Genomic DNA, 16460 nt, shown 5'->3' on the forward strand with positions numbered 1-16460 from the left:
AAATATATGGCTCTAGCTTCAAGAACATCTTGGAACAACAACAAGAACTTCAAGCCAAGTAATTCAAAGTATATTACAAGCTTAAAGCCACAAAGTATGTCGGTGGCTCAAGAAGAATACTTATCGGGAGATGATGAAGAAGGACAAGATGACGAGGTAGTGGGAGTGGCCCTTGTTGCCATTTCCACCTCCTCCTCACCTTCAATCTCCCAATTCGACTCCCCCAATGAAAACAAGAGCTTCACCAACAAGTGCCTTATGGCCAAAGGTAACATCGTAACTCCTTCCAATAAAATAATCATGCAACCAAGTGTATCTTTGATGAATTGTGTGGAAGAACAAGATGTGCCCAAGGTTGAGGTAAATGGCTTTGATAAGTTCATGACTAGCATAAAGGAAGAGACCAAGAGGTATTTTGAAGTCCTCTTGGGACAATTAGGTAAAGCCAATGCCCTTCTTGAGGAGAAAGAAGAGATCATCATTGAGAAGGAATGTTTTGAACGTGAAGCCGCGAATGAGATCGCTTACTCAAGCTTTGGAAGAAGAGCAGGCAAATAGGGAAGCTATTGAGGAATCTCTTACTTTAGAACTTTCTAAGGTTAAAGGTTCTTATAAACATGCTATGTCGCTTGGGGATGAATACTTGGCTAATATTGCAAATATTGAGGATGGCCATGCTAGAATCCTAGGGGACTTTGAGCAACTTGAAAAAGACCACAAATCCTTGAAGAGTGAGCTTAAGACACTCAAAGAGTCTCGTGATCATCTTCAATGTTCTCTTGTGGAAGAAATGGGTTCTAATAGTCCTCCTAGTGTTAATGTTACTTCAACTAACCCTTGTTGTGAGCATGTATATCTTGTGGAGGAGAACATTAGGTTGAAAGCCCAAATTGAAAAGGTTCTAGCCACTTGCATCCAAGGGGAGAAGAACCTAAATGACCTTTTGAGCAATCAAAAGGAATCTATTGGAAAGGAATGGCTTGGGTATGTGCCTAAGTCCAAATGCAACAACAACAAAAAGAAGACCAAACCTACTCCCCAAACTAACGTTTCTTTTGTGAAGGAAGGGGAGTTGGCTAAAGAGAAGGCTAAGAACAAGAAGAGTGGCAATGCCACTTATGATAATAGTGCCGGGGATTTTAATCCCTCATATGTTCTTTGTCATGCTAATGATGGGCATGTTTATGCCAAATTTGTTGGTTCTCCTTATGAATATGTTGAATGGTCTATTTGGGTTCCTAAGACCCTTGTTGCTAACAAAAGGGGATCCGTTGAAAAATGGGTTCTCAAGACCAATACTTGATCTTGTAGGTGTTTGCTTCCGGTGGTGCGTCATGGATAATTAGTAGCGGTGCTACAAATCATATGACCGGGAGCATGCAAGAATTTGGTTGTTGAGCTTAAACCTTACTCATCTAGCTACAACTAAGTTATATTTGGGGACTCTTAAAATTAAAAGGTATTGAGTCTTGGCAAGGTGATAACATCTTTGGATCCTCCATTGAGAATGTTATCCTTGTTGAAACTCCTTCATTCAATTTACTTCCATTTGTCAATAAGCACTTATGAGCTTTTCATCTTTATTTGGTTTACACCATGTGACCCTTGTATGGAGCAAGACTCTTAAAGTAGCCTTTGTTGGATATGTGGAAAATGGTTCTTATGTGGTAGATTTCTCTAAGAAACCCACTAAAACCGAAACATGTCTAAAGACTAAATTTGATATGGGATGGTTTTGACATTACCATTTAACCCCCATGTCAATATGAGTTCTTTGCAAAGTCTTCTAAAGGGGAAACATGTGTTTGGTCTAACCAATGTGATTTTTGCCAAAGATTGTGCTTGTAGTGCTTGCATTGAAGGTAAATTACATGAGAAGAGAGGCTTCCCCACAAGAATGTATTATCACTTCCAAGAGGCCCTTGGAGCTCCTTCACTTTGATCTCTTCGGTCCTCTAACTAATGGTAGTCAATGGTAGTCTTGGTGGTATGAAATATTGTTTGGTTATTGTTGATGACTATTATAAGTACACATGGTATATTCTTGAAGTCAAGAGTGAGACCCAACAAACCTTCATCGACATTTCCAATGAAGCCCAACGCCAATATGGTATAATATTTTGGCTATTAGAAGCGACAACGGCACCGAATTCAAGAACTACACCTTGGCTGAATTTTTTAGTGATGGGGGTATGAAACGTCAATATTCCGCTGCATTTACCCCTCAACAAAATGGTGTAGTGGAGAGAAAGAATATGACTCATATGGATGCGGCAAGGACATTGTTGGAGGAGTTTAACTCTCCATACAACTTTTGGACCAAACCAATTAACACCGCATGCCATGCAACCAACCATCTCTATCTCCACAAGATCTTGAACAAGACTCCTGATGAAATTCTAGCGAGACACAAGGCCAACCTCAAGTACTTTCGGGTATTCGGTTGTAAGTGTTTCATTTTCAAGAAAGGTGTTCGTTTAGCTATGTGTGAACTTAAACTTATGAGAGTATATTTGTTGGTTATGCTTCTTACCCCCATGCTTATAGAGACAACAACAAATACATTGGAATTGTTGAAGAATCTTGTAGTATGGAGTTTGATGAGAATAATGGCTCTCATATGGGGTAAGTTGATCTTGTTGATGTAGATGTTGAAATTCCTATCCAAGCCATATGAAGAATGGGCATAGGTAAAATCATGCTCATTGAGGAACCCCGTGTGGAAGAAGGAGAAGAACAATGCTCTACTCAAGTGGAGCCCTCGCCAACACAAGATCCACAAGCAAACCAAGAACAAGTCCCTCATGTTGATGACCAAGTTGATCAAGGGCAAGATCAAACTCAAGATGTTGGTGATTCATCACCCAATGATGCGCAAGATCAAGATCCTCAAGATGATCAAGCTTCCATTGAGCGTCAAGATACATCTCAAGAAGCTCTTGATCGTCGTGCTATGGGGATCGCCTCACGTCTTCAACAACAAGAACACACCTTGGACAAGGTCCTAGGAAGCGTGAGGAAAGGGGTACATGAAGCACTCAAAGATCCGGTTTGGCTTAATGCCATGGATGAAGAATTAAACAACTACGAGCACAACTAGTGTGGTCATTGGTTGAGAAGCCAAAGGATTAATTGCAAGAATGTCATATGGACCAAATAGATATTTAAGAACAAGCAAGATGTCCTTGGGCAAGTGACAAGGAACAAGGCAAGATTGGTGGCTCAAAATTTCTCCCAAGTCGAGGGTATTGACTACGATGAAACTTTCGCTCCCATTGCTCGCCTTGAATCTATTCATATCTTCCTTGCATATGCATCACATCATAATATTACTTTGCATATGCATCACATTAAAAGTGCATTTCTCTATGGTCCACTAAATGATTTGGGGTATGTTAAAGAACCACCGGTATTTGAGAATCCTAAATTTCCTAACCACATCTATAAACTTGATAAGGCGCTCTATTGACTTATGAAAGCTCCACATGCTTGGTATGAGCACCTTAGAGAGTTGTTAGTGGATTGTGGATTTGAAATTGAGCTAATTGATTCCACTCTTGTTACTAAGAGATTTGGTGGTGATTTGTTTATATGCCAACTATATGTTGACGACATTATATATATTTGGTTATTCTAACAATGCTTTGAGTGATGATTTTCTAAGCTAATGACCGATAAGTTTCAGATGTCTATGATGGGTGAATTGGAGTTCTTCCTTGGATTCAAATCAAACAATTGAGAGGACGGATTTTCATTAATCAAGCTAAATATACCCAAGACATGCTCAAGAGATTCAAGATGGATGATGCCTAGTGTGCAAGGACTCCAATGCCAAAATCAAGTTCTCTTGTTCTCGATCCCAATGGTAATATGTTGATCAAAAGGTATATTGTTTTATGATTGGATCTTTAATCTACCTTTGTGCATTTAGATCGGATATTATGTTGAGTGTGGGTGTTTGTGCAAGATGTCAATCCGCACCAAGAGATTGTCACTTAATTAGTGACGGCCAAAAAAATCTTTTGATACTTGGTTCATACCTCAAACTTTGGATTATGGTATCCTAAAGGTTCAAGTTCAATTTTATTGGATATTCGGATTTGGATTGGGTGGGAGATAAAATGGATATGAAGTCCACATCCGGGGCGTGCCAATTTATTGGTAGGTCTTTGGTGTGTTGTCTTCTAAGAAGCAAAATTGTGTGTCTCTATCTACCTCCGAAGCCGAGTACGTCGCAGCCGCAAGTTGTTGTGCACAATTGTGATGGATGAGGCAAACCTTATTAGACTTTAGAATCACTTGTGAAAAGTGCGCCTCTTTTGTGTGACAATGGGAGTGCTATCAAGATTGTCCACAACCCCACGCAACATAGCAAGACGAAGCATACTGAGATCTGTCATCATTTCATTTGAGTGCACGTGGAACGTGGTGATATATATTGAGCTCTCATTTGTAGCCACGGGCAAGCAACTAGCGCATATTTTTATGAAGCTACTTGACGAAGCAAGATTATGTGATTTGAGGTGTGAGCTAAATATCATAAGATTCAAGTAATGTGGTATGATGAACTTGCACACCTACCCACGGTTAACATTTATCTTGTTTTGGTGTAGGCATGAATGTAGGGGGAGCATAGCTCTATTCATGGGCAAGTGCTACTTCTACTATGAATAAATTGTTTTATTTACTTTGTACTTAATTGTGAGTTTTGATTCTTGAGCCCAAGACTTTATCTTCGAGGTGTCAAGATCATATTTGCTCAAACATGGTGGCTAAGGCCACCACCTCCTCACGTAAGGAGTTGGTTCTTATTTGGAATTCATTGCATATCTAGTCAAGTATGACACTATATGATTATCTATGGAAAAACACTCATAATTGGTTTTAAATTTGCATCCTGCAATTTGAGTGTGTATTGCCATATTATATACTTTGTGCGCATCTTATCCTAAGCCTTTAATCTTACCTAAAAACCATCTATTCTCAAAGCACAAGTTTCATGTTTTGAAACTTGGAGGTTCCGCCATTCCAGGGCGGTACTACCGTTCCTCCCAGGGCAGTACTACCGGACAATGGTACAACCTCCCTTCACAGGGCGGTACAACCACCGACAGTGGATTTCTAAAGAGTGAATGGGGTGGAGCTGGTTGAGTGGGAGTGTTCTTCCTTCTCCATCTGTGCCCCCAACCATATAGTTCCTCCACTCTCTTCTTTGGCGAACTCCCCAAGCTAATGCTTGGATCCACCGGTTATCCGGTCCTTCCAAACATCTATTCCACGGGAACCGTTTCCCTTCATCTCCTCTATCATGAAGACGGGTAATTTTCTCATTTTCTCTAGGGTTGATGCCCTAGGTGTTTTTGTGAGCAATGTGCCATGTCTATTGGTAGAATCTAGTCTTGGAGTAGCTTTGTTTCCGGGAGTTTGTGTGCTTATCTACTCCCTCGTATCTATAGATCTTTCACAGGTGCTGGCTCAAGCAAAGCTATGGAAAGAAAGTGACCAAGAAAAGAGAGATCTTTAGAAATAAAAAAGCATGCGAGTCAAAGTTTAGTTTTGAAGGTGATTTCGGTCATTGTGATGATATTGTTCTTGAGATGCCACATAGAGCCCCAAGCAAGAATGAGAGTGTGTTTGGCACGATAGAAAGGAAGATGAAGAAAGTGTTTTGTTTCCAACAAGAATGCAAAGATCTTCAATTTCAATGAAAAGAAGATGTTGAGAGCAATCAATATGGGTGTTGCTAATCAATTTTTACACCCTTGAAGAATGGAAATCAATTCATGGAGTTTGAGATGAAGATGAAGTTTTCCACCTCAACCTCCAACCCAATATGAAGAAGATGACCCCAAGACAAAGAAGAAGATGAAGCCTTCATAGCCTCCGGTTGATCTCCTTGTTGGGACGTTCTTCCCTTTTTGGTGTCTTGATGCCAAAGGGGGAGAGGTTTAGAGAAGTCTAGGAGAGATTAGCGAAGAGTTGTGAGGTTTAGATTGCTAGACTTGCGGGGATTTGCACAGGTTTTTAAGTCACAAGCTTGGTTCTTTATACATTTCATTTGATGGTGTTTGTGAACTTTATTTGTGTGTGGTTTGATCGTTACATTTATTTATGCCATTTGTATCATTGCTTTGAACTAATGGTGACCTTTTTAGGTCCTTATGCTTTGATACATTTTGTGTAAGACATGTTCTTTATATGCTTGAGATGTAATAGCTTGTCATGTGCTTAATGTTCACTTTGTGATATGCTTTGTGACTTTTATGACTGGCTATATCTCACATGTGCTTTATATCTATATCATGTCTTGCTAATCATGTGTGGAGACGTTTTCAGTTTTATCTTTGTAGAATTTGCTCCATCACATGATCTATTTGGCAAAGGTATGCCTTTGGTGGGATTGTTTGTGAGACATGGTTAACTTCTATATGCATGAGTCTTAATAGCTTAAGTCATTTGGTGTTATCATGCTTTACTCTATACCTATGACTTGCTATGCTTTTATGATCTATTCTTTCATGCATATTTGCTCCATGCCTATACCATGTCTTACTAATCTTGTGTGGAGATGTTGTTAATTTTTGCCCTTATAGAATTGCTCCATCACAAGATCTCATTGCAAAAGGTATGATTTCAATTGTTGGATTTATCTAACCCATTATGCTTCATGGAAGCATTGTTCTATATATTGTTGGATAAGTCCATGTAGGGTTCATTCACTTTTGTTATGCCTCTTGAAGGTATGCTCTATATCTTGTATGAATGATCTTTGTGAAGCTCTCATTGAAACATCTTTATCATTTGCAATTGAGTTGTTGGTTTATAAAATCTAGGGGGAGCGTTGATCCTAGAGTATGTGCACTTCGCATTCCAAAAGCAAATTGAAATGGTGCATATATCTAGGGGGAGCCCGTCTATATGTTATATCCCTTTGCCTTAAGCTTTATTGTTATATCTTATTGCAAATCGTTATGTTGTCATCAAACACCAAAAATGGGGAGATTGAAAGGGCATTTCGATCCCTAAGTGTTTTGGTGTTAATGACAACATGACTCGTGGACTAACCATGAGCTCAAGTGTTTCAGATGTGAGATCAAATGGCACAAGACGGTTCGTTGCCCTCAAAAAGGAAAGAAGCGTAGATGGATTTACGGCTTTTTATTTATATTGAGTCGTAGGAAATCCGTACTATTAAGAGGGAGTCCACATGGGAAAGGTTTGGGTGAATCAACTTCACGTACACAAATCTACTATATTTGCACCCACATAAAGCCGTTTCCTTAGTGGGAGAGAGACCACCTCATAATCTTAGCCTAAGGGTTTAGTGCCTAATTGTCTCCAAGGCGGAAGTGCAGCTCTTTCCAGGCCGGTAATTCCGCCCCAGTACCGGAACCGCACCTAAACGCTACTGTCTTCTAGCGGTAGTGGGGCGGTACCGGAGCGGTACTACCACTGGTGGTAGTACCTCTCTGCTACCTCTCTACCACCCGGCTGCGCGAAATTCACTTAACGGTCAGATTTTGAGGCGCCCTTTAAATAGGAGTCGTCCCCTACCTCGGAACTCCTCCTCCACCAAGCTTCGAATTCCTACATCTCCCTCCCTAGTGCTTCCCCAATCTTGATTCTTTGAGGATTGGAGGAAAAGATCTTGATCTAGGGTTTCACCAAATTGAAAAGTTGATTCCCCTTGTTTCCTTTGTGGATTTTGTTACTCTTGGGATTTTGGGATCCCTAGCCAGAGGTGTCTCTTCAAGACCTCCAATCTTGTGAGGAGGTGCTTGAGGAGTTGGGAATGAGCCTCCAATTAAGTTGTGGAGTTCTACCCTTCTCCTTGTTTGTAAGGGTTCGGCGTTCGCCCTCAAGGAAGACACTAGTGGAACTCACCTCACCTTTCTGGTGGTGTGAGAGCTCATCTCACCTTTGTGGTTTGGTGAGTTGGAGAATAGAGTGAGCCTTTGTGGCGCCTCTACCTTTGTGGTAGAGCGCTCCTCCAAACGGAGACGTACACCGACCCCAATAGGTGGAACTCCGGTGAAATCTTCATCTCCCCGTGTGGTATCATTCTTGCCCCTTTACTTACTCGCAAAGCTTAATTGTTTATCTTGTGCTTCGACTATCAAGTAAGTTTCAATTGATTATCTATTGCTTGTGCTCGTGCTTCGGCTATTGCATCATACTAGGGGTGTTCATCATTTAGACGTTTTAGTGAACCCATGTATTGATGCTTGTATCCATAAAAGTGAAAAGAAAAAGTAAAATTTGTTAGTGGCCTATTCAACCCCCCCCCCTCTAGTCGACCATACCGATCTTTCAAAAGTGATAGTCAACTTCGATGTGTTTTGTTCGGGCATGAAATACTGGATTCGCCGAGAGGTATGTAGCACCGATGTTATCACACCAAAGTATAGGAGGCTGGGGTTGGGAGATTCCCAATTCCTGAAGCAAAGACTGTACCCAGATAAGCTCTGCAGTGGCATTGGCCACAACCTTGTATTCCACTTCAGTGCTGCTACGTGATACAGTAGCCTGTTTCCGAGCACTCCAGGCGATCAAGTTGGAACCAAAGAACACAGCATAACCCCCCGTGGATCGCCTGTCATCTGGACTACCGGCCCAGTCCGCATCAGAGTACGCCGAGAGGACCCTAGAGGGGTTCGGCCGAAGGTGCCTCGAATGTAGTGTGCTTGACAGCAGACCAATGAGTGTCGCGAGGCGCGTGAAGATACTGACAAACTCTGTTGACAGCAAAGGAAATATCTGGTCGCGTGATCGTCAGGTACTGAAACCCACCAACAATACTCCGGTACTCTATAGCATCCTCAGAGGACAGAAGCTCACCATCAACATCAGTAATCTTGTCAGTGGTAGACATAGGCGTGGTGGTCGTCTTGCACTTAAGCATCCCAGCTCGCTGCAGCAGATCCAAAGAATACTTCTTCTGTGTCATAACCAGACCATCGTCACGATGGACAACCTTCAAACCCAGAAAGAAGTGGAGTTTACCAAGGTCTTTGACAGCAAAATCAGCACCAAGAGCACGAACAAGAGCGTCTGCAGCCAACGGAGACGAACTGACAAGGATTATATCATTTACATAGACCAACAAGTACATAGTAACCTCGGACTTCTGTAGAAGAAATAAATATGAATCAGCAGCGGAGGGTGCAAAACCATGAGCACGGAGGGCAGTAGCAAGACAAGCATGCCAAGCACGGGAAGCTTGCTTCGGACCATAAAGCGTTTTTGTGAGACGACAGAGATAATCTGGACGATCAGGATCAACAAAACCAGGCAGCTGCGGCATATAAACCTCCTCCTCCAAAGTACATGTTACTATATATGTCACCCAAAATTTTCCTGTCTTCGATCACGTCATGTTAGTATATGTCTTGACACTTTGACACGTTTCTTGTGATGTTCAGTTCTAATGTTTTGCATGTTCGAAGGCAAAATGCAAAGTACATGCAAACATACATTTTTTACCGATGGGCGCGGTGAGACGCACCTCCTGATCTAGCTAGTAAATAAACATATCATCATACAACGGCTCCTCCATCCTATCTTGTGGATGCGCGCGTTGAGTCTTTGGAATCATCGGCGGCGTCCACGTCATCAACCGCGACAACCTTGGCCGGACCGAACCAACCTAGTCCAGTCACGGCCGGAACAAGCGCCTTCTTTGCCTTGACGACACTCTTTGCACACAAAGCAGCTTCGGCGGCATTGTCCTTCTTCTTCTTCTGCTGCTGCTGTTTGGAACTGCTGACAAGTAGGTCCCTGGGAGGCAAGAAGCATTCCCTGGACAGCCCGGCCACGTTGAAGTCCACCTCCTCGATACTCCACGTCTCCTCCATGGTCGTGGTGCACGGCCTCATCTTCCTCCCGGCCGCCTCGGCGTCGCCCGTGAAACGGGACAGCGAGACGACGGTGCGGCCGGCGTGCGCGATGTTGATGCCGTCCACGGCCCGGTAGTCGCCGATGGAGGACTCCATGGTGGTCTCCCAGTACAAGTTCTGAATCTCAGAAGCGCTGCTGATCTCCGTGGGCACGCGCAGCAGGTGGGTGTCCTCGAGCCGGACGAGCAGCCCCGTCCTCTGGCTGAAGTACCCCCACAGCGCGTGCCGGACCACCTCCACGTCGTCGCTGCTCCGCGCGTCTAGCGCGGAGCGGTCGGCGTCGACGCGGAGCACGAAGCAGTCCTCCCCGTCCACGGATTCCTCGCCGACCCATGCCGCGCTCGAGAAGAGGTCCGCCGTCGATTTTGGGTCCAAACCCTGCAGAGCAGATAACATGGAGGACATTTGATCAATATACTACTCAGTTAAATTAGTAATTGTTGTACATTGTGCAAGGCACAAATGCAAGCAAGTAGGCACATGGGTGCACGTTCAGGCCGGTTGAACTTGTTTATTTTCAAAGGAACAATTAGAGAAGGGAAGTTGGTTAGTACCTGAACGCATCTGCGGATGGGCCGCGGAGGGCCACGGGAGGCGTGGGCCTGCTGCCAGGGCGTCTGGCGCCAGGCGACCTTGCCGTCGCTGCCGGCGCTCAGCTTGGTGCCACCGGAAACCACCATCTCCACGCACCACAGCTCCGGCTTCTTCTGCCACACCACAAAGCCTCCGGACACCTCCCCAACGCTTTTCTTTGCTGCCCTGCCACCCTTGTTGCTGGATGTTGTAGTACTCATCCGGACGTTCCCCATCGCGTACATGCTCGTGGCCGCGCCGAGAGCCGCCTCGCCCCCCGCCGCCGCCACGTACTGCTCCATCACGTACCTCGCCTTCGACACCTCCTGCAAACACACATAACGACGGGTCTCGATTATTAGCCGTGATCAAAGTCACAAACGCGAAAATTAACCATCGATATATGTCCATGGTGAAACTAAAGGGAACTTACGAGGGGCTCCTCCTTGATGTCGTGTCCGGCGGCCATGGCCTTTCGGGCCTCCACGGGCTGAGGCACCAGCGGCGCGCCCATAACGCCGAGCATGATCTGCACGTCGGCGCGTGAAGGCTCGCGGCGGCGGTGTTGTTGGTCAGCGGCGTGTGAGCGCATCCACGCCTTTACGGTGCCGCTGCGACGCCGGCGCCGGACGCCGCTGAATGCCGTGGCCGCCGTGTCCTGGAGCTCGGGGAGAGGCACCTCCAGGACGGTGTCGAGGCCATCCTCCCGGTCTAGGTTGGGGCACAACTTCCTCATGGTCAATAGCGTAGAGCTGATCGATGAGCTTTTCTGGTCAAGAGATTTGCTGAACTCGCTGAGCACTAATGTGTGAGTACGTGCAGAACGGTGAGTGCAGTCGTGTCTATATATGGATGCGTCGTGGATGTGGCTGCACGTTTGGCTGCGTTTGCTGCAGCCCACCACGTTCTCTATTTTAATACATGTAATGTAACGCAATATACGGCGAATCCTATTGTTTAGGCCAACAGGGGTCGAATATTTGTTCACTAGCTTGCTACCAAATTGAAAGCTCTGATTCTTACGCGCGCTGGGTAGGGGAATGATTTGCGTTCGCGTTATTGGTTTTTCGGTCTGATCGAATTTGTTGTTTCTGGGGCAACTTGTAGGGTCAGATGGTGGCACTCCGGGGACATCTGATTTGACAGATCGATGGGCAGGATGCAAAACGACAACTATTATTTCTCGCATACCACTTTCCCCAACAAAGAAATGATAGGAAGTTGCGAACCATCGGCGTACGAGCAGTACTAAATGCACGAAAAAAAAATATCTCTGAACTTGAATTGTGTCCGTGTTACTTTTTTCTGTTTTATAATGTACTCCTTTACAAAATTATTGCCGTGTTTTTAGTGCAAATTTGAACTAAAATCACGACAATAATTTAGGAACAGAGAGAGTAAGATGTTTTATTATTAATAACTTTATATGTTTGTCATAATTCAAACTTCTTAAACCATGTTTGGTTAGGCTTGACTTGTGGATTTTGTTTTTGGCTTATAAGCAAAAGAAGCAACTAGTTATGTATTTTTGGTTTTTGACTTAATATTGTTAGATGATGTTACAAGCAAAATTTTAAAGCCAAAAACACATAAGCTAAAAGTCAAAAGCCCCACTTCAAGCCTAAGCAAATAGTGCCTTAAACTTCTTATGTTCCTGAGCCCACCACCAATCCGCGTGGGTTCAACCAGAGCATGTCGCTACCCTTCAGACTTCGTCTCTAATTGACCAACCCCTATAAATTTCATTATGTCGTGGTGTCGGGAAGGAGGCAAAAACAACCGGGAGAAAACCCACTGGAAATTATGCTGCCGAGAAGGAGGAAATTGGAGGAGAGGGACACCAACAGGATCCACCTCCAAGTCTTCTTCAACCCCCTCTCACCTTCACCAATTCTATGCTGCTAGTAGGGAGTAGTTTACCTCTGGACCACGCGTTTGTGGTTGTAGTGGTTGTAGGTTATAACCAATCTCTCGATGGACTCTCTTGTTTATCAGCTATATATAAGCTGCCCTACTTGATTATGACCTTCATGAAGTAATTCTTTCGGATGATAGATTCTTTCTTCGTGATCTTATCTGTGTTATACAATTTTTGTGATGGTTGATTGTGAGTTATTCAAGATACATATTGTTTACTCTGTTCTTCATGCATAGTGGTGTCAGACCACACCGAAAGGTGCTTAGGCCGTCAACAAAGCATTGTTCTATAGTAATAGTGCCACCAAAAAACCCTACAAAATAATCACATGACAAATAATACAATCTGCCTTAAAAAATATATGACGTCCCAGGAAATCGGTATTAGGGATTAGCTTAAAAAGTGAACTGCGCCACTAATTTGCCCCCCCCCCCCCACCCCAAGCCCACCTGCAACTAAAGCCCACTAGCTCCCCGTTGCCCACCAAGCACGTTCCTGATTCCTGAACTTCTCGACCGAGTGTTTGTGATTCTCAATCGAGCGTGGAACTGGAAGCGACCCCGCCTCCGCCAAAGTCCATGTGTGACATCCCAATTTCCAGATCCCCATGGCGACGTTCCTTATCCCCAATCTAATTTCGCCCCCTAATCAAGCAGGCAGCAGGTTAATCTACTTCTACTCAGATTTAAAAAAAAAAATTGTTGTTCATAGACCATAGGAACTGCTGGATTGTGTTCAGATTAAGAAATTTCATACACTACACATCATTCGTGAAGTTCATCTTTCCGGCTGTACTTTGCTCACCCCTCTCATGCTGAGTTTCTGGCTCCGCCCCTGGTTTGATTCATTTCGAAATGGAAATATAACAGAAGATTATGAATGCTGAAGAAAATTTATGTTGGCAATAGATTAGATTGCACCACGCGTAGTTCGATCCTAGAAATCCGCTACTTTGTTCCCATCGAACTAATAGGATCGTCTCAGGCGAGACAAAACAAAAAATAATTCAGCTAGGCAGCTAACAAGGAAGCTCCCCTCCCCCTGCAGCTAGCACGAGACATGTTAGTTAGCTGCGCCGCGAGATGTTCCACATCTCGATCATGTTCGTTGATTGAAAATCCGAAAATAAAATCTTTGCCGATCGGATGTCGATACGACAGGTGCGCATGCGCCAAGACGCAGCTCGACGCAGCCACGTTGTGGATTCTGTTGGTTTTGTGGCTACTCAGTCCTAGCTTAATTGCGATCCGGCGTATTATCTCTCCATTATGGATCAGCTGGACTTGGTATGTAGACATAGCTGCCTTATTACGGTTACGGCTGATGATTGCTAGCTTTGCCGCCAGCCCCCCGGCGCAGCGGCCGCCGCACGCACATGCATGAGCGTGCAGATGCAGCAGTGCTACGTGTCAAGCTCTGCCTGTATCCTATACGTGGCTGTCGTATCTTACAAAACATTGTGTTATCGTGCGTGCATCTCTATCGGTCGGCGCCGGCCTGGAAGGATAAAAGATAGGCAGGCATGCAGCATTGCAGCAGCTAGCTAAGCCCGGACAGCAGACGTGCGTCACGGAATTGACAATTTGACATCCGGGATTTGCTGCTACTGTATTGTAGAATTGACAGTTAGAGCAGTGGCATTGCATGGTATCTACAGCGATAACTGAAAAAAACAAATATTTTTAGTATCTAAACTCGAAACCGTATACATTTGGTCAAAACTGGATACTTTTGTTCTCTTTTTAGGATTTGAACAGTTTCTACTTCACAGGAGCGGGTTTTCTTAGATTTCTTTCATGATAGATGCAACGATTGCGTCGGATCCTCCCAGCGAAATGGTCTCTGAACTCAAAATTATATACATTTGGTCTTTTAATTGTGCAATGTGACTTTCGTCGACGTGGAAAAGTCTGGAGGGAGCAGCACATGGTGTCAAAACCATTCAAATCTGGGAGAGGAACTAAAATTATCTGGTTTTGCTAACTGAGGAACCTAATGTATACGATTTCAAGTTGAGAGACCATTTCTAAATTTTTTTATCAATTGAGTAGGAACAAAAATATACTTTTATCTAACTAATACTAAAGCCCTATAGGATTACGTTACATTCTTGAGTAAGATATACCAATAAGTTAAGATGAAATTGGGAGGTTTCTTTTGATATCCGTGTATTCTTTTAATTCATAAAGGACAGATTTTTTGTACTTGATGGACAATTTTTTGTGTGTGTTTGATGGATTTTTTTTTTTTGAGGGATACTTGATGGATAGTTGGCAGCAGTCAAAAAACAAAACTACGCCCGCGAGCCAGCCAGCCAACACAAAAGGAGCTCGTTTGGAAAAGGCCCGGTTTTTTTTTTTTTTGAGAGGAGGCCCAGCTTAACGTGTGTCAGGTTCCAAGTTTCAACCCCACTCCCCGGCCTCCCTTTCCAGCCCGGCTCAAAAGGAAGCCCATTGTGCTCTTTGGGCGGCAAAACATAGAGTCCATAAACACACAGAGGGGGAAAATGTGCGCAGAGCAGTCTCCTGTTTTTGCGAGAAAAAATTTCCTTTGGCCTCGACAAAAATGGTGTACATGATTTCAAAAATAGACTGGCGAAGGCCCAAAAAATATCCGAGAATGTTGCACCCATTCATTTTTCAGGTTTTTTGGGTCAATTTACAGAGACGTGAAATATGATAGTTATATTCGCACAAAGCCACTCATAGTTTCAACAATAACTATAATTGAGGCAGAGCAGCTTGAGGTACTCAACCTAAGGGATCAGGTTTCATATGGCAGCAAAAACATCTTTTCAAACGAGCACGAGTTCACAAAAATTCCATTTCATCTTAAATCCTCAAATCACATCTCAATGATACCCGTTAAACCAGATCAGTGTGCAGAAACTACTCTAATGATACCTCGAAAAACTGGTAGAAGGCACGCGATGTTGTTCTCGTCAATCTACAAGGGAAAAATGATTTGACTTAGATAACAACAGGAACATATATACAATACAATCTTAGCTGTTCAAATTGTACTGCCAGACGAGGGAGGGATAACAATGACAGTCCACACGTATATCTCAAAATCATAACCAAATATTTTAGGATGATGCCTGATATTGCTTGGAGTATAAAATGTTTTTCAAGGTAAGTATGACAAAATCGGCAGACAAGCGCATTGTATGCAAATTTATCTAGGTGATCAAAATTCTTCGACAGATATTTAGGAGAGATTCACAAATATACTTTATCAAAAGATAAAATTCTAGATAACAATATGGGACGCCTTTTTGGTACAACGGGAGTAATTACCCCCTAAACATCTACCATTAATTGGTTGGTTCTCCACGCCAATAAGCTGATCGGGTTAGTGGGTTCCGCTAGAATCCAATAGGCATCAGCTAATATATTTTATTAATTAAATCTTCTAGATAATTACGTAGTACAACAACCTCCTTGCTTCTTGGCCGGATGGAACAACCTGGTTTCCTCGATGGCCTGCTATATATCACCGCGTCATGTGAAGGGTGAGCGGGTGGGTGGTTTGGCAGACCATTTTGTTCTCACCGACGATGGTAGTATGTGATGCCCTTATGGTAACAGATCATATTTGCATGTTCTTAATCTATGGTAAGTAGTATTCTTGCTACAGTATATACTGCTTCTTTTTAGTGGTACTACGCCTCGAACTATTGACTGAGTTCGTGTGGTAAACTAGCAATACATGGAGCTCTCTGTTGATGACGTTCATTGTTTCTCAGATTGCAACGTTTGATCCAAACAAGAGAATATACTCCGGCATTGAAGAAGATGAGCGTGATCTACTCGCAAGACAAGAGACTAGGCATGTATGGAGCATATAGAATGTAGAATGAAGTATGTAGAATATAATATATAGAATGAAGTATGGAGTACGTAGAATATAGTATATCGAATGGAGTATGTAGAATAAAGTGTATAGAATGGAGCATATAGAATGTAGTATATAGTATACAGAAGGTAGTATGTAGTATATACGTACCCAAGTAGACAAGTAGTATATAGAAGGTAGTATATAGTATGCAAAATGTTGTATATTTAAAAGAG

The 16460-nt window shown here is 43.4% G+C and overlaps 1 protein-coding gene across 1 annotated transcript; it reads right to left on the reverse strand.

The window, feature by feature from the left end:
* Positions 1 to 9280: 9280 nt before the first annotated feature.
* LOC100824900 lies at positions 9281 to 11205 on the reverse strand. Its single transcript, XM_003566364.4, has 3 exons — positions 10903 to 11205; positions 10451 to 10795; positions 9281 to 10274 (listed from the first exon to the last, which is right to left on the reverse strand). Exons 1-3 carry the CDS (start codon positions 11203 to 11205, stop codon positions 9558 to 9560), a joined length of 1365 nt encoding a protein of 454 aa, XP_003566412.1. The 3' UTR covers positions 9281 to 9557.
* Between the last annotated feature and the right edge of the window lie 5255 nt (positions 11206 to 16460).

The sequence above is a fragment of the Brachypodium distachyon genome, chromosome 2 (genome assembly GCF_000005505.3).
Source record: "Brachypodium distachyon strain Bd21 chromosome 2, Brachypodium_distachyon_v3.0, whole genome shotgun sequence".
Lineage (NCBI taxonomy): Eukaryota > Viridiplantae > Streptophyta > Magnoliopsida > Poales > Poaceae > Brachypodium > Brachypodium distachyon.